The 26424-nt window shown below is 41.9% G+C and overlaps 2 protein-coding genes across 4 annotated transcripts; one reads left to right on the top strand and one right to left on the bottom strand.

The window, feature by feature from the left end:
* Window positions 1-522: 522 nt before the first annotated feature.
* Window positions 523-10093, bottom strand: pdcd10a (programmed cell death 10a). 2 transcript variants are annotated; one of them, XM_046388625.1, is made up of 8 exons: window positions 9851-10093; window positions 6299-6528; window positions 4596-4649; window positions 4275-4392; window positions 3392-3518; window positions 1944-2022; window positions 1768-1850; window positions 523-1314 (listed from the first exon to the last, which is right to left on the bottom strand). In XM_046388625.1, the coding sequence occupies exons 2-8, from the start codon at window positions 6455-6457 to the stop codon at window positions 1233-1235; spliced, it is 702 nt and encodes a 233-aa protein (XP_046244581.1). In that variant the 5' UTR covers window positions 6458-6528; window positions 9851-10093; the 3' UTR covers window positions 523-1232. The 2 variants fall into 2 exon arrangements, with proteins under 2 accessions (XP_046244581.1, XP_046244580.1); XM_046388624.1 differs by having other exon boundaries at window positions 6299-6491; window positions 9851-10092.
* Window positions 10094-10470: 377 nt separating this feature from the next.
* serpini1 (serpin peptidase inhibitor, clade I (neuroserpin), member 1) lies at window positions 10471-26367 on the top strand. 2 transcript variants are annotated; one of them, XM_046388623.1, is made up of 10 exons: window positions 10471-10645; window positions 17521-17602; window positions 19017-19318; window positions 19490-19720; window positions 20065-20259; window positions 22390-22594; window positions 24080-24177; window positions 25041-25127; window positions 25257-25346; window positions 25444-26367. In XM_046388623.1, the coding sequence occupies exons 3-10, from the start codon at window positions 19054-19056 to the stop codon at window positions 25518-25520; spliced, it is 1248 nt and encodes a 415-aa protein (XP_046244579.1). In that variant the 5' UTR covers window positions 10471-10645; window positions 17521-17602; window positions 19017-19053; the 3' UTR covers window positions 25521-26367. The 2 variants fall into 2 exon arrangements, with proteins under 2 accessions (XP_046244579.1, XP_046244578.1); XM_046388622.1 differs by lacking the exon at window positions 17521-17602 and having other exon boundaries at window positions 10490-10645.
* Window positions 26368-26424: the final 57 nt, after the last annotated feature.

The raw sequence follows: 26424 nt of genomic DNA, 5'->3' as shown, positions 1-26424 counted from the left end.
CACTGATGTTAGGTATGTGACATTGAAACACATATTTAATGTTGACATTGAGAAAAAAAAAAAAACATTGTGAAAGTTTTGCTGGAAAAGATTTCAATGTGGTATCCTGAATATATACAGCAACGATTCCAAACCACATATTTGGGAACAGGAAAGAAAAATAATTCAACAATCAGAGAAGGAAAAATTAGTCAGTTTGAACTACTCACACCTCATGTCCACATTAAGGCCATCAACCTGTGATGAGCACTCACCTGTAGATGTTATTTCGAAGGGGTCACTCACATAAAAAAAGGTTAGAGAGCTCAGACACACAGCAGTAAGCCTGACAGGGCTCGTACACATTGCCAGTACATACGCTCATTCCAAATAACTTCCGGCACCTCTGATCATCCCTTTAAAAACTACAGTGTGTTCTTCTTTACAGTGATCTGTCTATTGTTAGTAGACAGTAAATCCAATAGATTGCTGACAGATTCCTGTAACTCAAGCAAAAAAAAAAAAAAAAGACAGCACAGCTGCTGAGTTATAGCTCATTGTGGTTGTGGTTTATGATGCACTAGGTGAAGCAGTAGACCACAACAATACAGGACAAAGAAAGCTCACAGTGAACACAATCCTCATTTCAAATTCTTAAGCGTTTTTCCCCAGACTTTGATTTTTTGACAGGATTTGCACGTATCTGATTTAAGTTGAATGTGATGCATGCCGATAGCGACAGGGTATTAATGCCAAGAGTGTGATACCACCATGTAGATCAAGATTAAGTTTTACAATAGAAAAATGGCAATAAACTGAGAGTCCAAAAATGTGGGAATGTATCTGGAAACTGAATGGTACTTCTCTGTACCTTTTTTTTTCTTTTAGACTTGTGCAATCACCAAACTTTTAAGGACATGGGAAATAATCACATTTGTCATAAACTTTTTCAGGACTACACACTCCTGAACAGAGAGGGAAATATATAAAGGCATGAAGAAATATCGATGTAGGAATCTCATAAAAGAACAACATAAAAGAGAGTTAAAAATCCCTGGCAATTACTGTCAGTCTGATTTGCTTTGAACCTCAAACTACCTGATCTCCCCTCAAAGCCACAGAATTATAAATTATACAGCAAAAAATAATAAAATTACAAATTACAAAGCCTCATATCACCTACTCTCTAATGAAAAGGTCTGTCTGCGTGTGTATGTGTGTGTGTGTATGTGTGTCTTCTCAGGCTGCTGCTGCTACACCACAGTCTTGAAGGCCTGCAGGATCATGTTGGTTTGGTGGGTGAGCTGATTGGCGCTGACAAACACGTTTATCACTCTGGAAACAACCGTGACAGAGACACAAGGACACATGTGTCAATCATACAGCAAAGAAACCACGACAACAATATCAGGATTGATCCAGGAAACACTTTGATCTGGCTGGAATGGAGAATGTCAGGCTTCAGAGAATACAAGCCAGCATGAATCCACAGGAAATGGGTCAAGGGAATTATTCAGCAATGGTGGATTTGATAGAAGCGGGCCTGTGATCAAACGACAACCATTTACATGGCGGTGACAGTGTGTGTGTGTGTATGTGTGTGTATGTGCGTGTGTGTGTGCGTGCGTGCTGGCGTGCACAACTAGTAGATGTGGTAGTAGCTGTGTGATGTGCAAGTGAAAAAGAGGCTGAAAAAGTGAATGCAAAGACAGAAAAGGAAGGAAAACAGACAGATTTAAAACAAAAAAAAATCCAAAAACAGAGAATAAACTAGAAACAGTGTCATACTTTCCATCTTTGAAGTAGGTTTTGAGAGTGTCACTGAAGCTCTTGGAGTATTTCACAAACTCTTTCTTCTGCTTTTCCAGTGCCTAAACAATAAATACGGACAGCCTTTCAGTTCCACTTATTTCATAGTAACTCGGTTTGTGTGTGCAGATTTTCTTCTTCATGTATCTACTTACCAGTCTGTTCTGATAATGATATTTCCTGAAGACAGTATTAACTGTGTCTAGCAGCTCCTTGATGGCACTGGCAATGTCTCTGTGGATGACACGCAGAAATAAGTGCATGTAAAAAAAGAAGAAAGAATAATATCTTACCCTAAAACTACAGTCCTCTGATCCAGCTCGTTGTCTCCATTTCTTCCCCTTCTCCTGCAAACATACTTTCACCTTCAACTTTTCCTCCCCTTATATGCACTTGAAATGTGATGTTGCATAACTTTAATTTTTTAGCATTCCTTCTGAATTGATTTTATTTCTAAGCCCTCCGCTGGGTAAGTAACTTAAGCAGTGACTCTCTAATTCTCCATTCGATCAAAATAATGGCAAAGTGGGCCAAGAAACTCAAACATCTTTCACTTTGTGCGTGTGCGTGTGTGTGTGCATGTGCATGGGTTGGGGCCTGGCAGGGGGACCATACATTTTTAGTCATTGCTATTCTGTAACATAAGAAGAAATTTTCTAACAATTTGATTTCTAAACTTATGTCAGGACATATTAAAAACCTCATTAATCATTCATGCACCCACTGACCCTCAACCTAAAGCTTGAAGGAGACAAGGTCACAGATGAACTCCAATGCTCAAGAATTGATCTTACCTGACAATTGTCCCAAATTATGATCTTTGTTCTTGTTTCTTTTTGACATTGCACAGCTAATCCATTTTAAAAAAGTATATTCTACTGTCAAGCACCTCCTGGATGTACAAATTACAGATTAATATGAGCACAGCTACTGTGTTTTTCTTCAACAGTATTGTTTATTAATATTTCACATAAGCACATGCACAAAGGCGCAATAGAAAAATAAAACCAGATCTTGTGTCTCAGCTTGTGGACCGCAGCTCTTAAGGTGTGTTCAGACAGAGAGAAGCTAATGCTCACCCTGCATTATTCTCATTAACAGGACAAGCGGACTGTGGTGTGTGCAGTTGGTTGACGTGCTCCAAACAGCTAACGTAACCAAAAATAAAGATGTGAGCAATAACTAGCAACACATGTGCATGTGTTTTGACTCAGACTTACCTCAAAGCACCTCAGGACCAGCTGAAAGATTTGACTCGTCTTTGTCTCATTAAGTTGCATAAAGCAAATATACATCTATTTGCAGTCGCTCATGTCTTTCCTTTGACTCTGTGTTCAATTGCGCCTCATCCAATAATCTTTTTCTTTCCTGCCATGAGGTTTATCCATCATAAAGGCATGCACTGTATGAAAGCTTTAGTTTTTTTTAAACCACTAATTAACTACAAAAGAAAAATTTTTGGAATGGCTGACAGGAGTTCTCTTGAGATGTTTTTTGGCAATGTATTTAACTGCTAGAGACTGCATTTCAGACTGAAATTTTGGTTAGAACTAAACCTGGTGAACACTGGACACAAACACAATCACACGCTGGGCTTTCTTACTTGATGGTCTGTAGGAAGCCTACTCTGTCATTGATCTCATGTGGTATGGTGCTGAGGATGTGTTTCAGAGCTCGGGCCCTCTCGTTCAGCTCCTGGAACTCTGGCTCTTGCCTGTCAATCACAAACTCTGAAAACACAAAAAGGAAGAGAAAAATACAGATCTTCAAACTCCTCAGTGACAAACATCATCAGCACAGATGCAAATAGCAACAGGGGACACGGAAATGAAGCAATTAATAATGGTGGCATGTGTGAAAAACACGTCTATAGGGCATATTTACAGTATGAATACAGGATCAAGTATCGTGTATGCATACACGTTAAAGTGAAGTGAGGGCAGCATTAAGGTAGAATCTGGGCTGTGCCATGTAGGAGGTACATTTAAAATTTATTCAAAGTATGTGTGTGTATGCATGTGTGAATTCATTACTGCCATCAATTACGACATGGTGCAAGGAATTCAATTTCAGACAGAAAGGAACATTTGAAAACAGGGAGAGAAGATAATTTGTGGAGACACAGCTCCCCCTAGTGGATAATTGGGCTAATGTAATGTGGGCCAGGGCACCACTGAAACCAAAGTGAAGCTAAGTAAGGTAATAAGCAGGCAATCATCCAGCTTGCTGAAGTCATCTTGAGAAACACATTCGGTGTCGTGCATGTCCTGCCTCTGGAGTACAGCAAATTAAAAAAAAATAAAATCAGGAAGCATTATAATAACACATCATGGTAAGTAAAATGTGGCACAAATGTCAGTCAGTTTAATATGCCTTTCTTAATATTTCTTAATACTGTAAATCTCATGCTGGTACTGCCGTATGGTTTCCACATCATATTCCACCATCCTTCTGTCTTTGCATGCACCATTCACTGAGCGTCCTACCTTCCACATCATCTGCAGCCATGCGAAGTAGAGATTCGCTATAGTTGACTTTCAAATTGTTCTTCTCCAGTATTTTCATGATAATTTCTTGGGTGAGACCTGGGTTCTCCTTCTCTGCCTTGAAATACAGAAACAGAGATGCACCAAAAGTAATCCCAAGCAGCCTTGGTGTTTTGTGGCATTAAAACTTATCATCTTACAAATCAACAGAAAGTCTGGAAATGATTTAAAAAGTAAAAGGTATGGCCACAGTTATTACAGGAATGAGGGTAGTTCAACACATGAAAAGTAAACAAACTAACAAAAGGAACCTTATATTACCTTTATGAAAGCCGCTCTCAGTGTCTGCGCAGCCGATAAGTTGACTTTCTCCAACTGCAAGTTGTAATACACAAACATAACAAACATAAGCCAGCAGCACAAACCATCACACGGCTTAGCACTTATCATGGACACTCTCTTCTGTCCTGAAATGTAACTCTGCAGAACAGAACGTACAAGCCAGACATCTGGTAATATCAAAGGATGACACTGTATTAGTGTATAGTGAAAAGTCCATTCATTTGTTTCCTCCATCTAAACTTCAGAAGAATTCCTCTGAGCTGGTATTCTGGTATTACAAAGTCTGTCTCTTCTTCAACCTACAGGCTCCGTCTCTCAAATTTGTACACCATACTCACACATGTGTGGGTTTAAAGTGTCTTTCAAAAACCCATTTTCTATCAAGCTTCACCGAAAGGATAAAAATGAAATACAAATGACACAAATGACAAACTTGAAAACGGTCACAGCAGTCAGTTATAAAAGGAGCTGACACAAGACCTTGGGGTACAGTTTGTTCAAATTGAAGCTTTGACTGTTTTTGACATTTCATGTCCTTTGTGTAGAGTGGACAGACAAGAAATGAGGGGAGAGATGAATGAGGAATGTTACTAAATGGTTAGAAACACAAACTCAGAGGCCAGCAGGGCACCCTTAAGAAGACTTTAACACAATTTATAGTGTTAGCCAAGCTGTCAAACTCAATACGTCTTCCACGGCACAATTTGAACTGTGTGTGTGTGTGTGTTTGATATCACGTATGCGAAGATGTAAACGTGGGTTTGAAATTAGCTTGAATACAAAATGGTACGTAATTAGTAATAGTTAGTATTCATTAGCATTAATCTAACCATAAATGTGGTTAGAGACAGTCCATAAATTAGCAGAAGGACGAAAGTGGTGAACTGACCAACATTTCCATCTCTAGAGACATGCCAATGTGAAAAACGTTTTCATTTAAGACTGCTAAATATGCAGAGCAGAGACCATCCATGCATTTTCTATACCGCTTATCTGTCAAGGTTGCGGGGGGGCTGGAGCCTATCCCAGCTGACTACGACCGAGAAGCAGGGCACACCATGGACTGGTCGCCAGTCTGACACAGGGCAGACAATCACACACACACACACACACACACACACACACACACCTATGGTGCAATGCAGAGTAGCCAATTAACCTAATGTGCATGTCTTGATGTTTTTTGGGATTGTGGGAGGAAGCCGGAGTACCCGGAGAAAACCCACGCAGGCAGAGCGAGAACATGCAAACTCCACACAGAAGGGCCCAGGCTGGGATTCGAACCTGGAACCCTCTTGCTAAACACTGTGCAGCCCAGCATGGACCTTAATTTACAATAAAAAAACAAATCACCTTAACTTGCACACACATATACATGGAGATTTATCATATAGACACAAATATTTACCACATACTGATAGCAGACAGCGCTTTTCCCTGTTAGCAGACCTCTTCCGTTCATAAACTCAACACTAAAAAGAAACATTTAACATCTACTCTCCTTCCTATTCTGCTATGTCATAAACTCTGAATGTTGTACAAAGTCCCACTAACTGTTGACCTCCACCAGCATTTTCATTGAACACACATTGCTTCTTGACCTCAACATTTACACCACGGGTCTCATCCACATTTCTTACTCATGTTTTCTTTTACTCCATGTGAAACCCTGCATCTTTTACCTGGATAAAGACGGGATACATCACGCTGTAGAGAGCCATAGAGACTGTTGAGGCAACGTCAGCTTCATTCTTCATGTCTTCCATGGTCATCTTTGACCAATCGAGGACCCTTTCCGTGTGTGCCTGTCCACTGATGCCAGTTTCACTGCACTCAATCATTCACAGAGACTGACAGAAGCGAGCAGAAAAGGACCTGAAGAGGAAGAAGAAGAAATAGATAGAAATAGATGCTGGGTACAGAAATGACAGAGCAGAGGATTAAAAGGAAAAATGCACCATGGTTATAATCTGGAATAAATTCAACCACCATCAATTTGGGGCATTTAAATGTTCTTGGACTGAAAAAAGGCAACTTGGTTAGTCAAAGACGGAATCAATTCATTTAAAAAAAAAAAAAAATCGATGCCAACAGTCTGCCAGTTTTATTCTTTCCCATTTCGTGTCATAAAACCCCAGAGGCCTTTTCAGTCACAGGCATGATCATCAGCCACATTGCCAAAGGTGCGCATTTTACTGTTCCACTGGGTGCAATGGTGACAAAACTGAGATGAGTCATACCTGAGTAAGGAGCACCCTTTCCAATACTATTGCTGCAATAAAAATATCACTGTGAGAAATACAGAACCTTGGCAAACATGTTTAGTGATTTTTCTACCACAGTCTTGTAATAAGGAAGGAGGGAATCGTGGTGATTAAAAGTAGAAGAAAAGGCTTGCTCACTCACTCACCCTCTCTGCTGTATCTGACACCTCCGGGACCAGTTCTACCACAGCCATCGTTTGCTGTTTACTTTAACATGTTCAAATACGATGTTGTTCTTCATTTTCATCATACAACAGAGCATTATTCATAGGGCAGGGATTTAGGCGCTAAGTCTGACTTCATGTGCGTGCCTTGCTTTTTCAAGATGCCTGTGAGTGCGTGCCTGATGGACTGACTGTGACTTCACGCTCCTTTACAGCGAAGAGGGCTCTCAAGTTTATTAGACACGTTACTTTGCCCTTTGATACCCGCTCCTGAGTTTATTAGTTTATTAGAGAGGTCCAGTGTGAAAGTGCTTCCTAATATCAACAGCCGACTAAGATTATCTAGGAGGATCAGCCACAGTGCTTCAAAAGCAGCCACTACTTGAGACAACAGACAGACACAGTTACAGACAGCCCTTCTTCAGGCTTTAAAGAGGAACTTAACACCAAGCTGAAAAGCAGGGTGTTGCTGCCTCTAGTTGACAGTTTCAAATCTGTTTCACCCCTGACCATGCCCATCTGAATATCACTGATGGGTGCAGGGGTCACGTTAACCAAACGTTTTCCACCATTAAGTGAATTCTTTAACAATGACAGAAAATTCTGAAAATCATCTGTCATTTGGACATGTTAGAACAGGCCGTAGATGAACACGGCCAGCAATCTCTGTGACAACATGCTCACACAGACAGATGTGCAGACCTTTTCCATTTTGCACATCACAGGAGATTCCCCTTGGAGCTTGTTGGCATATCTCTGACCTCAACAACACACTCAACATGCCCAGCTATGTGGGTGCTGACAGTACATTAAAGAACTGATTTTAGGGACTGGAGCACATTTGCGAATACTACAGGTTACAGAGGGGTGCAGTGGTGCCCCGGTGCATTAGTGCATGCTGCAGCATTTCCTCCCAGTAATGTGAGTGCTTTCAGAATGAGGAAATCTCACATTCAGAATTCTGAACACTTCGCTGGGAGAAATGTTTCCCATTTTTAAAACTCTGCAGAGGAGCAGGTAATTCCAGACTGCCGTGTGGCAGCAGAGGACCAGGTCAGCAGTCAGAACAATATTAAAAAGGGCCATGAGAAGTTGTCTGTCTGAGGCAAAGACGTGAAACCAAGTGACAATCACCTCTGCAGCAATCGCCCTTGATGCGCCTGAATACACTCAACTAAGCATGCCGAGAAGGAGGAAGGGCCTCTGCACAGTTTATTGTGGAGGACAATCCTGTCCGTCAAAATGACAGACAAAACGAAAGACTAATGCAACCTCTGCATGGGTGCGTTCAGAAGTGTGCACTTGTAACAACACCAAACAGTGATGTCACAGGGTATTGGAGTACACCTGTGAAGGTGAGAGGTTAAGCCACTCAAGGTCAGCAAAAACAAGTTACTCTTCCATCTCAACAAAAAACAAGTATCGTGTTAGACATAACAAATTACAATACTTTAATAATGAAATTACCTAAAAGAATTTTCCTTTACCTTACATATGTAAATTTGGCCTCAACAAGTCTACCATTTTTTTTTAATTTTCTAAATTATGCAATGCAATTGTTGTTAACTCTCCAAAACACATCATTTCAATTTAGGTTGTGTAAAACCATGACTAATCAACCGGCGTTTAACCAGTCCTTAATGTGTAAACATCTGTTCAACATAGTCCTAGTTTTTTTCCCTATCAGTAGATCAAGCTGTGACCACTAAAAACAAGGTATCACAGTAGTATCTGTCTACATAAAGAACCTTTCTCAGGTAGACATTTCAACCTATCAATCACAGATATAACAAATGATCATACAGAGTGTGTTATATTTAGGTGTGCATGCGGCAGGTTTCTGGTACTGTGCATGCTGGCTAGATATTTATGATTGGTTACACTTGTGTTTTATTCTGTTATACCATGCCAAAAGGTGTTTCAATGTTTTCAGTCAATTGTGTGAACCATTACAAGTCTTCCTGAACCAAGAGGGCTAGTTTATCATCTGGCTGAGTTTAAGGGCACTACCGCACTCTCTAATATGACCTTTCAATCGACGCAAACTAAATTACGCTGAAATTAAAGTGGAAAAAAACTGAAGATTTTGCTGTGTATTTATGGGAAGTTTGCTCATTCAGGTAGTTCAGCATTTGTGGGGTCGGGCACTGGTGTTGGCAATCTCTGGCAATCTCAGTCCCAGTTCATCAAAGTGTTGGATGGGGTTGAGATTGGGGCGCTGTGCAGGACAGTCAAGTTCTTCAACACCAAACTCATCCAGCCATGTCTCTATGGACTTTGCTTTGTGCACTGGTGTACAGCCATGCTGGAATAGAAACAGACCTTCCCCAAACTGTTGGAAGCATAACATTGACCAACATTTCTTGGCATGCTGAGGCATTAAGATTTCCCTTCAGTGGAAGTAAGAGGCCCAGTCCAAACCCTGAAAAACAGCCCCATATCACATCTGAATTCAACAATTAAAGGGAAGTGACCGAACACTTTTGTCTATATGGTGTGCCTCTGCCACAGGAAGTTTGTCACTTAAACTAAAAAGACATCGCAGGAGAAGGCACGATACTTAACTGATGTTATTATTGCTGCCAGTGAACACAAGAGTGAGCAGCGAGCCGCTGACAAGGAGGTTGGTAGTGTTTGAAAGCGAGATGGTCAGATAAGCAGTTTGTAGCAGGTGATCCACTCCGCCTTTCGCTAACTAGCACTATGCTGCTAGTAAACGCTTTAGCGATAAAATGGCGGAACCTTAAAGGGAAAAATATCAATAACAGGCAAGGGCTTTAATTATTCCATCTGAAAGGCTACTCACCCCCTCTTGTTGTAGTTTTGTGTCTCATTCAGGAAGTTTTCTGCCTCACAAAGCTGTAGCCGACAGCAGAGGTGGGCGGTGACGAGAGCTGCCCGTCAGTCACACCAGGGTTGTAGTTGTTTCGATAAATCTCCTTCCTGTCTTCTCATTATAATAATCACCAAAGCGGATTTCAAATCCCAAAGAGTGGGGTGTTTTTGTTTCTTGTCTTTGTGACGTTTTCGTTTACAGACCTACCTTTTTAACTAGCATTTTAACGCTTTTCCACTTTACAAAATACACAGTATAAAAACATCTGTTTTCTGAGCTATGTAAAAGCTGACGCAGACTAAGCTAGTTAGCAGCACCGCACGAAATTAACTGTTGCGCTGTAGGTCAAGATGGTTATCTACAATCTCAACTACACTGTAACGGCTGCGCATTTGATTAAAAAATATGATGCTAGAGGCTATACAAATTGTGCCTGTGGTATACAATAGGTCTGACAAAAAACAATGGGACTTATGAATGCAATATACGTTCACGAAGCCGCTGTTAGGATAGACGAAAGCATTCAACGTGACCAACGTAAAGCAAATTGAATGTTTGCGTAAGCAAAGTCGGAAACGAGTAAGGGTGAATTTTCATTTCACATCAATACTCTTCGGTCTACGTTTAATGGACCAATCGTCGTGAAGTGGGCGGAGTCTGCGGCAAATGAACAAGCAGGGATCTGCGGCGCTGGTGGAGAGCAGCAGTGAGAGATTGCACACATCCATCCAACCATCTATCCACCGTGCCCAGCACTGTTTATCGGTAAGAGCTGTTTTATGCAATAACCTACAACTGCATCAGTCACAGAACTCGCACTAATTTATCTGAGAAACGTGAAACGATACCAAACCTTAAGTGTTCAGCTTTTGTAAGATAATAAAAAGAATAGGAGATTTGAGTTTTTGCGTAAAATAATTTTTGTGAAGGTGTGGGATTGTGTAGCCTAGTTTACCGAATAGTATAAAGGGATCATGATGCTATAATCAACATGTGTAGGCTGTTAATAAGGGGGCGGGTGGAGACGCACATTGGAGCCAAACATATTTCCTCAAGCCTATTTATTAAAGCCGGTAATCTTTTGTCTCCCTCGCAATGTTCTTACATTTTTATCGGTGGTCTACGTTTGCAGTGCTATTTTTTTGTTGTTTGTTTGTTTTCCCCAATGGATTCAAGCAATGCAGTGTGGTTGTTGTCCTTGAATTACGGGCAAAGGCGCAGTGAGTGCATGTGTGCATTAACGAGGTAGACTGTAGTAGCCTAGCCTGGTCTTACCCTATCCCCACCCCACATATACACACAAACACACACACACACCACTTGTTATTCCTTCTTACAGGTCTGTGTATGTGAGATTGATTAGCTGGTAAAGGTATAGATTCTTATGGTTCAAATATCTGAGAAAAAAATACAAAGAAACAAAATACATCATGCATTTCATGTAAAAATGATTTTTCACCTTAGGTTAAATCAGAGGAATTTTAGAGTGATGTGAGGGGGGAAAATGCATAGTCAGTAATGAACAATTCAGTTTTCCTCCTCATGTCTCATTCTCTCAATCCATCTGTGTTCTGTTTATCTCCGCAACTAAGATAATGACTTCCTAAATCTGCATTTAGGCCTTTCCAGCAGCTCCATGTTCAGAAAATCGGTATCCTTTCAGGCATAATCTCAATGTATTAATCCCATATGGATCTGAGTCACTGGTATCTGTTAATATGAATCCCACTGCTTCCTCTCTAAGCCCTCCTGTGGTGTTAGTGTGTGTGTGTGTGTGTGTGTGTGTGTGTCCTGCCTATTCCCACTGAGCGATGCATTAATTGCATTTCAATAATTAAATGTCTTTCAAATCAGTCTAGCGAAACAAAATGAGCTGGGTAGGGAGAAGCAACTGACCGGGTCTGAACAGTCTGCACACTGCATGTGCATGTGTGTGACTGCCAACCATAACCTCTGTGTGTGTGTGTGTGTGTGTCCCCGCGTGCGCAGCTATATTGACGTTCTTGTGTCAATTGCATATTCTGCTGTGATAAGAAGAAATTTGCAGTAAGTGCTGCAGTTGAGCACTGATACATCCTCTCAGGTTAGAATCAAACATGTTACGTGCTGCAGTGTGAAGTGAAAAAACCCATCCAATTCAGTCTTTCTTTGTCCTGAAATACATTTATGCCCATGGTTGCCGCATTTAAATTTAGTGATAAGGCAGTAGAACAAAAAGCTGGCGGTGATCTGCGTGAAAACCTGTGTATTTGTCTTCCACAAATGGAATTCATATACATATAAAGCACATTGAAAAATGGTGTGACGGTTTAATTTATATAATCCATCTACGACATGTAATTAAAAACATAATTCTTTATGTTTTTAAGTTGGGTGAACTAAATTTCCACAGTTTTTCTTTTGCATCCGTCACTTTCTAAATAAACACGCACACAGTGAAACACACCACCCGCACATATCGTCGCAGGCAGGCAGGCAGGCAGGTTTTTTGCCTGTGCAGAGACACAGGGGATTAGTTTATACCTGGCCAGATAGAAGGATGAGAGCAGAGAGAGAGAGAAAGAGAGAGAGAAAGAGATTCTCCGAGAAAGAGGTCAGGAGTTATATCAGGAAGTTACAGAGAGAGAGGAAATCAAAAGAGTGGAAATGAATTGTCTATTTGAGCGAATGGTTGATATTTAAAGTGAAATATATCTGTGCTGGGGGTAAAAAAAAAAAACCTTAGATACATACATAAAATAAGAAAAGACACCTCTAAAATATAGAGGACATCTGATGAATTCAGCCAAGATATTGAGTAACGTTATTATTAGTATTTGACAAGGCTCATTTTGAAACACAAGACAGTGCACATTTAAGAGAAACGTGCTGCCATATCGCAGCAATCGTTTCAAACATCTCCGGCCTGTCCAGCTCACATCAAGTCTCTGGTTGACATGCACACACACACACACACACACACACACACACACACACACACACACACACACGTAGAATCAATCTGTCGATTGACTGGTGGCACTGAGGGATGGGCTGATTGTAGAGGAGGGACGATGATAGAGAGAGATCTGTTAGGAGGACAGCTAAATGGTTGAAGTGGTTAGGCGTTAGCTGTCTTTTCTCCTCACTGAAACTCTGCTGTTGAAAATACCAGAATTGGAATTATCCACTTAATTGTCTTTCTTGTCACCATCATTTTTCTTTTCGCACCTGTTCATCAGCTAAGCTCCTACCCCCTGTATAAAGCAAAACAATCACAGTTCAGTTTGTGAGCGGTTCAGACACGTTTATTGTCACGCTGCCGTCTTTCTTCTCTCCGCATCTCGGCTTCTTCACCTGGCTATCACTTCTTATTCAGCATCGTCTCCATTTCTTACCTCTGTTACACACACACTCACACACACAATCACGTCTCCTCCCACAGGACTAGTTGATTGTGACCTTTCTTGTTCTCCGATGTCTCCCTGGTCTTTAGTCCATTTGAAAAAGCCTCCAGTCTTTTCACTTTTACCACTGACCCCAAATAGAGGCCGATCCAATTACTGCTCAGACCTCCTAACTGCGCTCCCACAGCGCCCTAGCTGTGAGTGCATGTGTGTGTGTGTTTTTCTGATACAGAGAAAGAAAAGAGACGCCGTTGAGTGTCTTGGCAGAGTGTGGGGAGCAGTCAACCATATTGCCATGCTATGCAGGGGGTCGTTAGATATCACTGGCTCTGAATCAAAGCTGGTATCTGCATGGAAGCTGCCTCTATTCAGCTTTCCAGCGCACTTTCTGTCCGTCTGTCTATCTGTGTCCTCTCTTTTGCTGGTTTTCTACCCACATCTTCCTTGTTTTTGTGCAGGGGGGGTTCTGTTTCTGCTCTGCTTTTTCTTCTCTCAGTCTATTAAACTGTCTTTATGCCCCTTTATCTCTCTGTCTGTCTCTCCCGCTGGGTGTCTCTGTTAGCAGGGATTAATAAAGGGTTGTTAACCTCTGTTTGCCCTCTGTGGAGTGTACAGTGAGCATCCTGGGACTTCAGGCAGCTTCCATAGCGTGTTATGTCAATTTCTAACAAGGACCTGAATGAGCTATGGCACTGAGCTGAGGATGGGCCATAGATATGTAATTTTTTCTGCCACTGGAACAGATATAAACTGCATGGGTAGAATTTAAAAGTAGAATAGAGGTGATCTAAAATATGGAATTTTATTATTGGAATATACTGTATGTGTTAATCGTATAAATGCCTAAATGTTATCCATGAGTGATTTCTGAACAGTCACTGCCCTGTAGCCCAGTAAATAGGTGTCAGCTACTCAGCGCAGTATCCAAAACCAGTGCGTTGTTTGTTTAATGGGTTGCTTGTGTTTAAGAGGTGCTAATGGATTGCTGTTACGTTCACAGCAAGCACCACAAACCCGGAGCAGAGCCATTGTTGTGGGTGCACCTAAAATCCCAGAAAAGATATGTACTTGATTGCTGAATTGTATCCACTTTAATGGGCGCAGTAATGGAAGTGCTTCCCCTTCCCTTGATTGCAATGGAACTAAAGGCTTGACCCAGTGGTGGGCCTTATTGCAGCGTCGCTGTGTAAATTTTCTGCTCTACCTCGGGAGTCTCCACATCAGCAGGTGAGCTGATATGTGAGAGTCGGGTGTCTAATCAAACCCGAAAAAGTGAGACACTCACGGAAACATGAGTGATTTGAGATTAATAATGTAAGGTTTCATGTCTTTTTAATCATTTTTTAGTGTGAGCATGTGTGTTCTTGCGTTTTACTCAAGAGCAGAACAGTATGTAAAGAGCAGCTGCTGTGGTGCCTCCAAGGAAAACTTGAAACTCATGAATGATGATCAGACTCAATTATCTCTGTACTGCAAAGTCCTTTACAAGTTAGACATATTCATGCCAGATTACCCTGCCATTTTTAATGGAGAAATTCAAGGTTTTTGGAGCCAGAGATAATCATAGACATCATTCTCTGAAGTTTTTTCTCAGGGGGATAGGCCCTGATGAAATGGGATGTTAGCACTTTCACAGAATTTGTCTAAGTGCCTCTGAGTTTCAGCAGTTTGGAAGTGTACTTAGAGCATAAGTGAACCGGCTTGCTGTGATTCGAGCTGAAGCAGAGAAGTGGGCTTAAGAGGTAGATACTGTTGATGGGACTTTGCTGCAGCTCCGTAGTGATCGCTTGCAGTGGAGCGGGAGCTTGCCTTGTTTTTGCAAAATTACTGAGTGCAGTCAGTGCTCTGCGTGCACATCTGGGAGTGTGTGTGTGTGTGTATCAGACAATGTCAGAGAGTGCAGTGAGTGACAGAACTGGAGCTGTAGTGAAGAGTTCTCATGAAGACAACGTGAGGCAGAAAATGCTGAGTAGTGTGTGTGTGTGTGTGTGTGTGTGTGTGGAAAAAGGAAAGAGTTTATCTGCCTACATGGAAGGAGGAAGATATCTTTTAAGGGTAAAAATTTCCTCTGTCAGCTCGGGAAAACGAAAAATGTCCATCACTCGCAGTTGCCTTGGTAACCTTGGCTTGGAAGTATATGTGGAAACGTGTACTTGGAGGTGTGTACGTGCGCCTGCGGAGCACGAATGAGGATGCCCATGTATTATAAATTCCCTTGGCCTCCAAAGCATGCCAACTCCAGGTGTTGGGTTTAAATGGCAGTAAGGATTAACATACGTGCAGCGGATTTGGGTGACGTCACATTTTAATTGTCGAAATGTCAACCTCCGATCTATTCTGAATGAATTAGGATTACACAGAGATATTAGAGGCTGATTTTAAAGGCCAGTGAATTTAATTGCATGGGATTAATCAAGTTGTCAGGATTACACTCTTGCAACTTAAACCATGAGAGATTTTCTGCCCTATTCAGTTGTTTTAGTCACGAGAGAACATTTTATAGCTGGGTATTGGGTTTCCCGGCTTACCTGGAAGGCATGCTGGGAACCCCACCTGAGTAGATTGGAAACTGGGCCCATTGTCATCAGTGGTCAAACTGGGAAAGCATCGGATCCTCTTGCAGACAACATGCCACAGCTCAAAAGGTCAGGACGGTGTCACCATTACAAGTAATAGCTAGCCACCCATGGTGTTATAACCCCCCCCCCCCCCCCACACACACACACACGCACACACACACGCACACACGCACGCACACAGGTGCACGCACACAGTGATGCTCAGCAGTACTTTCCCTGGCTTAACTGCATGGCTGGTTCTTTCCTTACAGAGAGCAGGGCTGTCTGTCCCAGAAAAGTTCAGCTCCCACAGCTCAGAAGGTCAGGAACATTACCTCCATTTACGTCTCTGCCAGCCGCCCCCTCCTTTCCCTCAGCCTTTCTTACTCTCTCTGGATACCTCTCGCTCTTCCTGCAGTGTCTGACTCACAGCACGACATGTGAGAGCAGGTGAACACACGTGACTAAACGGTATATTAACTGCAGTCCATCAGTTTTGTGCCTGTGGGGCATCATTTGATTTTTCTGTGTAAATCTATTTAAAGTCGTGCATCATTAATGCGACAAGGCTGTTTACAAGGCTTTCACCACAACTTTTGCCAGCTTGATGGACCATCCTGCTACTGAATTAGTCAAATCTAACCAACTAACTAACAGATGAAGATCAGATTAATTATCTCTAGGTATTTAATTCAATTTGTCCTGCTCTTTACACTTTTTCAACATGATCGAAAGGCGAAACTATTTCTTAAACTAGCTGGCCCTTGTCTCACAGGCAGATTAACACTCATTTGATGCTGTAGTGAGTATTTACAGCAGTGTATGGTTTACGTAGGATTGACTCAAAATAAAGTGCCGTATCAGGCTTAAGCTAAGCAGGCACTGCATGTCAGAAACATCAATTAATTGTTGGTTTTGTTTTTAGGAAGATTTGTTTGTTCTTAGGGTTAAAAGATAACCAGTTATGCCCTTTATAAATACAACCAAGGTCACAATATTGGATTTATACAGTACAATGCAAAAATGTTCACAACTATTAACTCCAACGAGTTTCTATTTGCAGACCCAGACTCAAGTGGCTTCAAATCCAGCAGGCTGATTGGTGTGCTTGTCAAAAGAAGTTTGCCATCGTGCTTATAGATGGAGAACAAACAATATGAAGTCTTGACTGTCAGATTAGAAGGACATGATCTGGAAGTGACATGTGGCAGTGTTTGCAATATTATGCAAAAAAAATTAAGAATGATACTACGACATAGGCAGGGCTTGGCGACTCTGCCTTCATTTTACAGTTTTCAGTCAGATGTGCTTCAAGGATAAAGCTACATATATTTTCATTAACAAATTACAGTACCAAAAGCGATGACAATATTCAAACCTGAAGCCCCTCTCATTCCACATAGGCTCCATAAACACAGAACACCACGATCAATTCGTTGTTGTTTTTGGTCTTTTCATGGAATTTGTTGACAATTAGAGAAAATGTAGAATATGACCAGACTAATCCTTTAATGGATTTGACATTAACACACACACACACACACACACACACACACACACCTCAGGTTGGAGTGCTTCAGTTTGGAGGGAAATTTTGTTTGGCACATGCCAGCGCACAGCAGAGGAAAGCACAGTACACAACAGGATGGGGGCACTAATTTTCTGGCTGCTGTCCATTGTTGTTGTTGACTCTCAGGTACATTGTGAGCACAGTCACCTGTCGGCCCACACGTACAGCAGCAGCCGCCAGCAGGTTCCAGCCTCACTAACAGAACCCGGTATGATGACAACAGCACAGCAGAGAGACGACAAAACAAACCAGCATGTGTTACTGCGTACTTTATAACCGTTGTTATATATTTTCCTCTACTCTCAACTCTTTCTTTATGGTATACTACGTGTCACTGACTCATCACTGATATTGACGTTTTTTCGAGGGGCAGCAGAAAATGGTTTTGCCTGGCAACAAGTGCACCAGAGAGATGGTGCTCTGTGTGTGTGTGTGTGTGTGTGTGCGCACATTCCGTGTCATTTAAAAGGAGTAAAGGGAGGGTTGTAGAGACGGAAAAGGTAGGAAAGTAGAGAGATATGATGGAGGAGGAGATGGGTGAAGATGTAACACAGGGATGAGAGAAGAAGGTGAGAAGTGTTACGGCACGGAAGGAGGAGGTTCAGTCAGAAACTTGTCTGCTCACATGCGACGTCAAAAGTCAGGCACACACCAAGTGAAGCAGATTTTGAAGAAAAAAAAAAACCTGATTTAACTGGAGATGATAACAACGGCCATAAAATATGTATGAGCTCGTTTAGCAGATGCGCTCTGAACATCAATACTCACTGCAGCCGGCAGCTGTAGTTACCACACATTTGTGTTGTTTATATATAATCTCACTGCCTCTCATTCTCTCTCTCCATCTCTTTCCATCTGTTATTTCTGTAATTGTGCACAACTGGTTTTAACTGGGCGATTGTACGTCTCATCCCCGATCCACGGCCCTTTCATCTGAATTCATTTGAGTCTGTGACAGGATTTCTTTTTAATCTAAGCTCTGTCTTTTATCCAATTTTTTCATAATTTATTGCACCATTTAGCAGTTTTCCTGCATCTTTTTAAGAAATGGACTCCTTTTCTTCTTCACTTCTAAGAAGTAGAAATTGTCATCGGCTGATTTTCTTACCTATTTGCCTTCATAATTTAAATTGGAGGAATAATTGACTGACGGATGTTTTCTGTCCCTCTCCTCGGCTGTCTTATCGTCATCCCACATCCCTGCTCTCTACTTTCATCTCTGTTACCCCCCTTTCTGAAATCCTCTTGTCCTTCATCTCTTTTTCTCCCTTGCACAATAATAACTTTATCCCCCACCTTCCTTCCTCTCCTCTGCTATCCTCTTGTCTCTACCTTCACCTCTTTCTCCTTTTTACAACCCTTTTCTCTATACTTCTGTCTCTCCCCAAATCATTTTCTCTGATTCATATACCCTACATTCTCATCTGTTTTCCTTCCACACCTCCATCTCTCCTATCTCTCATTTCCTGTTCCTTAACCCCCCCCCCCCCCCACCCATCCATCTTTCTGTCTTTCCCCCAAACATATTTTTCTTCCCGTTATGCCTCATTCACTTCCCATCCTCTCCCTTTCCCCACTCTCCATCATCACATTAAATCCATCTTTTTTTTCTGTCCACCCAGCCCCGCTTTCACTCAGCAGTCTGTGGTCTGAACCGCGATGTTGATCCTGGATGTTTTGTCCCCGCTCCTCCTTGCCATCCTGTTGCCAAGCTACATTTGCTGGGCGGCGGACATTCCGGAGGACACTACATCGGAGTTCTCGGTCAGACTGTACCACCAGCTGCAAGCAGCGGGGGATCAGGACAACATCATTTTTTCCCCGCTGAGTGTGGCTGTGGCTCTCGGCATGGTGGAGCTGGGAGCCAGGGGGCCTTCACTGGAGGAGATACGACACGCTGTAGGATTCAGCCACCTGCTGCCAGGTGAGAGATGCATTCATACACACAGATTCACCACCATCAAGGTCAGTGGTGGGTGAAGGAAGAGGAGTTGGATCCTTTCAGTTCACTTTACTCTTTGCACCACCTCGTAACACAGCAAAGCTGACGGTTTTACACACTGACCGTATGAATGGATGTGCTTTTGTTGTCCAGGTGGGGAGTTCTCTCTGCTCCAGAACCTGACTGCAGCTCTGTCGAACGATGATACCCACTACGTGATTCGATTTGCCAACAGCCTCTTCCTGCAGGAGGGCGTCACCTTTAACCCGGAGTTTCTGCATCTGATGAGGAAGTACTTCCGGGCTGATGTGGAAACGGTGGACTTCAGCGACTCGGCAGCTGTGGCCGAGCAGATCAACAGCTGGGTGGAAAACCATACAGAGAGTGAGTGAGAGTGGGAGGGAGGAGGAAGGGGTAGGATACAGATGAAGGGTATGTGATAACACTGTCCACCACTACTAATCCCAGCATAGTGTGAAGAGACGGGCAAAATTGTTTAGAATACCTTTTTTGCCACTGCACAGCTGTACAATGAAAATCAAATTGTCAGAGGAGTTGTGTGTTGTTTGTTGCATTGTTTGTGGGATCACATCACCTTGTAAAACAAACAAATCTCTGTCCTCGTCTACGTGTGCTTCAGAGGCTGCACCAGAGCTGGAGGCCTCTCCTCAGGCTAATGGAATCTCGTATAAATCCTCACACACTGTTCAAATGTTCGCTCCCATCAGGTAAGATCCGGGAGCTGCTATCAGCCGAGGACTTCAGCAGCGTGACCCGGCTGACCCTGGTGAATGCCGTCTACTTCAGAGGTTCTTGGAAAAACCAGTTCAGGCCAGAGAACACCCGAACCTTCTCCTTCAGCAAAGACGACGGCTCGGAAGTCCAGACACTCATGATGTACCAACAGGGAGACTTCTACTATGGTAGGAATGAGCTGTGTGTGTGTCTGTGTGTGCCTATGTGTGTACTTGTGGTTTCCTGAGGATATTTAAAATGTTTAATGCAGATGTAAAATATTTATATTTGGAGCCTGACTCTCAGGAAAGACCTCTCTTTTCCACTCAGCGAGCTCTGCTGCTGATGTTTCTTTCCTTACACAAAGTCCTCTAGTTTTATTTTGAAAGCAATTTTGTTAATGTCATCAAGTATTAGCAGTACTGTGACAGTCTGCGGTAAGCCATGTACTACTATATTAGGTTTTGCTACATCCTCTCTGACAGTAAACAACACTTGTTTTTTCACTGATTTTATACTTCATTTCCTCCTTTCACACACCTGTTTGTTGGATTCTGAGGCATATTTTACTAATGTGTACTTCTAATTATATTATAGGGTGTTACATTTTGTCAGGTGTTATGCTGGGCATATGCAAATCTCTCTGAAAAGATCTTTTGCTTCTTACCAATTTAATAATGTCATTAAAATTTCAGAAGGATGCACACTGCTACATGCATAGTTAGTTTCAGTGGAGGAAAGGAAATTATTTTAAGGGCTGAAACTGTATTATTGTATATAAGCTTCAACTAACTAGTTATTTGATAAGTCTGTATAATGTCACACATGGTGTCCTCATATTTGCACATTTGGTTGAAATGATTAAAATAGTTCATAGATTTTTTTTTGGGCTCAAACTGTATTTGTCCTCTGTGTGTGTGTTTGTGTGTGTGTGTGTTTTGTTTCTGCTTTTTTATGTCCAATACTGATAGATGAAGTTTTGTGCTTGTTATGTTGCTGGATAAGAGTTTATGATGACATTTTCTGTACCTTATACATTTTAAGGATACCTTGTGGTCGTTTTGACTTGGGCAGTACCTTAGTGCGAGGTGGAACGCTGTCTGTTGTCCTGCAAGTCAGCTATAATGCTGTTGCATCCGAATGATTCCAGTCTGTCTTTTCTTTTTCCAGTCATTTTATGTCTGACATACTGCCAGAGACACTTACAACAGAATCTCATTGCCCTGTTACTAAGACTGATGCTTATGAGTTATTTTGGTGCAGTCTGAGTGTGTGTAGTGAGATTGCACACTTGCATACACCTACGCTCACAGTGTGCACACATACTCATCCTCACACACTCAAGGTTCAAGGAACGCTATATGTGTGTGTTTGTGTGTGTGTGTATGTGTGTGTGTGTGTGTGCTGCAGAATAGGGACAGGTCCTTGGGGAGAAGGCTGTGTTGCATTCTCATTTTGAAGCACAATCATTGGTTAAGTAAAATATAAATGGGAAGCCACACCTCACCCTGCTGCAGTGTTGCCTCACTGTGCATCAGCAGCCGCAACGCAGAATGTTACGTGGAAGTTACTGAAGTCTTTTTTTCTTCTTTTTTTGCTGTAATTTTCTATTTTAAGCGGATTTCAAAAGAAAAAATCCTGTGAAAAGATTGGGATAAAAGTCTGGCAGCCTTAATTGCTCCGTAATCTCCATCTCATGGCAAAAACTGGAGTAAGTGAGATAATCTCATGTTTAGATTTAAAATCTAGTCTGACTTGTTTTGGGTACAAAAGGATTAACTCACCCTGACTATGAAATACTGTCTCTCTTTATTCAAGTAAATGTTCATCAGCTGTGGATTTTGTTTAATTAAATATAAAGGACAAGTCTATTAAGGATCCATCTCAGTTAAGTTAAGAAGTTAAGTCAAGTTATGAAGACATCACATCTTAGCCTCTGTAGTGTCTCTTGCAGATGTCTAATCGCATGTGCGTTTGTCTTGACGCGTGTGGGCGGCTGTATTTGCATGTGTGTACTTTGGAGGATATGTTTTTTTGTTTGTTTGTTTTTTTTCTGAGATCCTAGATTGGTTTGCTGGGTTTTTTTCCCTGCCTGAGGCCTGTCAAGTGCATATTTCTGCCTATTTGAATTTTTGTTGGGATTTTAGTGAAGCACTCTCAGTACTAAAGGACTACAAACACTATGTATGTGTGTATGTTTTTCATTATAGCATCAGGGAAAAGACCACAAATGCTGTAACATCTTGAACAAATTTCAAACCCATTGAGAAACCAGTGCTTGTGTCATATCTTTTCAATGTATGTTTTCTCCCTACCAGGTGAGTTCAGCGATGGCTCACAGGAAGCTGGCGGTGTGTACCAGGTGTTGGAGATGCCCTATGAAGGGGAGGACATGTCCATGATGATCGTTCTGCCTCGGCAGGAGGTGCCGCTGGCTTCTCTGGAGCCCATCATCAAAGCACCGCTGCTGGAGGAGTGGGCTAACAATGTCAAACGGCAGAAGGTGGAGGTCTACCTACCGAGGTGAGAGATAACACACACGAACTCATAAACAAACAATCACATTTGATTTGAATTGAAAAACAGAAGGAAAGAAAAACACAAATCTCAGTTCTCACTTATGGGAGGTGTTAGCTAGTGAGGTTCAGTTTCACTTACAATACCTTTGGTTTGTGACACCATTGTGCTTCAGAAGTTGCTTTGTCTCGTCTGCCTCTTGGAGTTATGATATTTACATTTCTCACAATCCAAAGCCCATAGAGAATGTCCTTGGAGTAGCATGTGGGGAGAGCTTTAACTGCTGCAATGAATTTTTCCAATCATTAAATTGCATGCTCCATCACTGGAGCTCCCTGTGTGATTTGTTGATGTGAAATGGTGGTGGATGGTGGATCTTGAAACGGGCTTTCCATTCTAAGGGCATCCAAACCTGTTGAGAATTATAAATATAAATTCTTTTGTTTCATTGGTGCAAAGGGACAGTACATGAACACCAATGGTGACATAGATATAAATACACTGTTTATGTTTACATGCAAAGTATACCATGATGTGTACATAGATATAAATAATAGATGTGACAATACTATGCCAAGCGTTGTCGTGTAGTTGTACACAGTGTGTATAGTCATAATTTTTTAGTCAATTTTATTCATAATTTAAGACTGAGCAAATAAGAGCTGTAACAAAACTGAAGTTGATACCAGACACCAGTCCTGGCATCCCGGGGTTCGAGAGGTAACCAGTTCCCATCCTGCACTGCGAGGGCCAGGAGGTTTTTTTTTAAGTGTATATGACTTCCTGTGGATTATGTGTTTTCCCTCGCCCTACTCTACACGCCACACACGAACATTTAAGATGGAGTAACCTGATGTACTGCATTTTTGTCTTTCCACTACACTATATGGATAAATGTACTGGGACACCTGACCATTACACCAACACCAGCTTTAATGACATCACATTCTAAATACATAGACAGCTTTGCAGCTAGAACAGCTTCCACTTTTCTGGGAAGACTTTTCACAAGATTTTGGTTTCTGTGGGAATTTTTGCCGTGCAGCAGAGCAATAGTGAGGTCAGGCCCTAATGTTGGACAAGAAGTCTCTCCTCCACTTTATCCCAAAGGTGTTGGATGGGGTTGAGGTCAGGGCTCTGTGTGGTCCAGTCAAGTTCTTCCACACCAAACTCATCCAGTCATGTCTTTATGGACTTTGCTTTGTGCACTGGGGCACAGTCATGCTGGAATAGGAAAGGGCCTTCCCCAAACTGTTGCCACAACGTTGGAAGCATAGCATTGACCAAAATGTCTTGGTATGCTGAACCATAAAACATTATGTTGTCCCATCTACATATGTATGTAATAGGATGATAACTTTGTGTTTATGTGATATACCTGCTTTCATTAATGTGTGACCCCTTTTATTACAAGATGACCTCTTTTATAATCCACCCCAAATGTCTCACTTTCAACATGCGACTGGCTTAAATTGGGACTGTGTTGTTCAGGTTCAAAGTGGAGCAGAAGATCGATCTGAAAAGCACTCTGCAGGAGCTAGGAATAAAGAACATCTTCAGCAACAATGCTGACCTCTCCGCCATGACAGGTAACATTCAGCTGTAAGGAAAATCACACACCTGCATGCGCTGCACAAACACTAAACATGTGACACAAACCCAAATGTCAGTATGTAAAAGACCTAGATGTAGGCACAAATTGTTAGAGAAATAATCTCAGAAGGCTTCAGCGTGAGAAGTTGATTCAATGTTTCTGCTTCTTGGCTGCAGTGAAGTAGCCTCCGGTACTTTCTAAGGTAACCAAGGTAACTGGCACCGAGTGGGCAGGTCAGAGCTGTCACATCATCTGGTAAAAATAGATCCAGAGTGAAGCAGATGTACATAGAGACAGAAAAATAAAGATACGTATATATGTTGGGATAATTTGCATCTAATGCAAATAAACCTGATGCCACCGAAGCAGAGTGCCAATTCTGGACATAATATAAACAAGTCACACATACATAGCAAGCATGTACAAATTATTTAAAAGATCCTTAGATACGCAAGAACCTTCCAAAACGGCATGTTCTTACTCATCCGGTGGAGAGAGTATTATATTGTGAAACACAATCTGCAGGCTGTGCAGGACTTGTGGCTGCACAGCACATCCTGTACTAGCTGAAACATCCTCAGCTCAACATGTACTCGGAGTTCATGGACTATTCTGATGGGTAGGTAGACAAGAGATGGAACTTTACAAATGTTTTTAATCGAATCATCAGGATTTTTCCTTGATGCTCTGGTTTGTAATGTTGATTTCAGTAATATGTGAGTACACCAGCACACACCTGCAGCACGAAAAGTTTGCTGGTGCACAGACCAAGAGAGAGTCATTCACAACGTCAGACTAACTGATCTGTATTCAAAAGAAAGCTGATGCTGATGGTGTGTGTATGTGTGTATATAACAGATGGTAAGGACTTGTACATTGGGAAGGCGGTGCAGAAGGCTTACCTGGAGGTGACTGAGGAGGGGGCAGAGGGAGCCGTTGGGTCAGGTAGACTTTGTCTTTTATTCTTCATCATAATCAGTTTCAGGTACCTACAAGAAACTCAACTTCAGGTTTTTAAAGCCGCCCCCACCCCGTCAGAAAATAACTGTGCTCTCTGCCCTCTCTGTCCCTCAGGGATGATCGCCCTGACCAGGACTCTGGTGCTGTACCCACAGGTCATGGCTGATCACCCGTTCTTCTTTGTCATTAGGAACCGGAGGACAGGTGCGTGTGTGTGTCTCTCTGCATGTCAATGAACCTTTGATACTGTATCTGTATCTGTGTTTTGACCTGACTTTCTATCTGCCCTTTGCTTCTGCAGGGTCTATCCTGTTCATGGGCAGGGTCATGACCCCTGAAGTCATTGATCCCAACGAGCACGACTTTGACTCCATGTAACCACGGCGCGAGGTCACTCAGTCTGAGCCAGTCAGATCTTGACATCATAAATGCTACCTGTCCTCTCCTTTCGCCATCTTCAGCTGTGTTTTATACTTTTGAAAAAAGATACAAATGGAATATTCTACAATATATTATATATTGAAATATGACATAATGTGACTGTGTTTTGATACTGGAAGCTTTAAACTCTTGAATACAGACGTGTAGAAAGAGGAAGTTGTAAATATTCTCTAGGAAAGGATGGTTTGTATATGGGCGAGAAGAACACATAATATCTAATCCACGCACAACCCCTTTAAGTTCAGCAGCTTCGCACTTACTCGCGCCCCAGCACAACATTCACAAAAGGTTTTCTCACCACTTCTTTAAAAAATCTGCTCTTTCTTACTCCAGATACAGTATGTGCACACTGTAAGTTTCACACTTTAATTATATCGCTGTACATTTGACATTGTGTTCTATATATACATATATATGCTCAGTATTTATTGCAGAATAAACGTGTGCGAACATTTTGTCCTTATACAATGAATCTTAGTAATATATCTGCTCCAGACAGTATTCTAATCATTTTTTACACTGTAGGCACATGGCTAATCTGCTGATGAACTAATATGCCTTATCACATCTGAGTGGTTGATGAAGCTCCTATTGGACATCTCACAGGTGTGCAGAGGGGACTGCCTAAATAAGCAGGTTGCTATATAGATGGGCTGGAGCAGGGAGGCCCAGTGATCCTCTGCTCCAGAGGTTTGGATGTACATACAGGGAGAATCGGTAACACCAGCTGTATTCAGTCTTTTACCCAATAAAAATAAAAACATGAATGTGTTCCCATCTAAAACAGCTGTGTCCCTTATGTGTGGATGTTGTGTTTTTTTTTTTTTTTTATCTCATTAAA

Source organism: Scatophagus argus, chromosome 5 (assembly GCF_020382885.2).
Source record: "Scatophagus argus isolate fScaArg1 chromosome 5, fScaArg1.pri, whole genome shotgun sequence".
Lineage (NCBI taxonomy): Eukaryota > Metazoa > Chordata > Actinopteri > Scatophagidae > Scatophagus > Scatophagus argus.
Note: the sequence above shows the minus strand (reverse complement) of the source record. Positions and strands in the feature narration are given on the sequence as shown.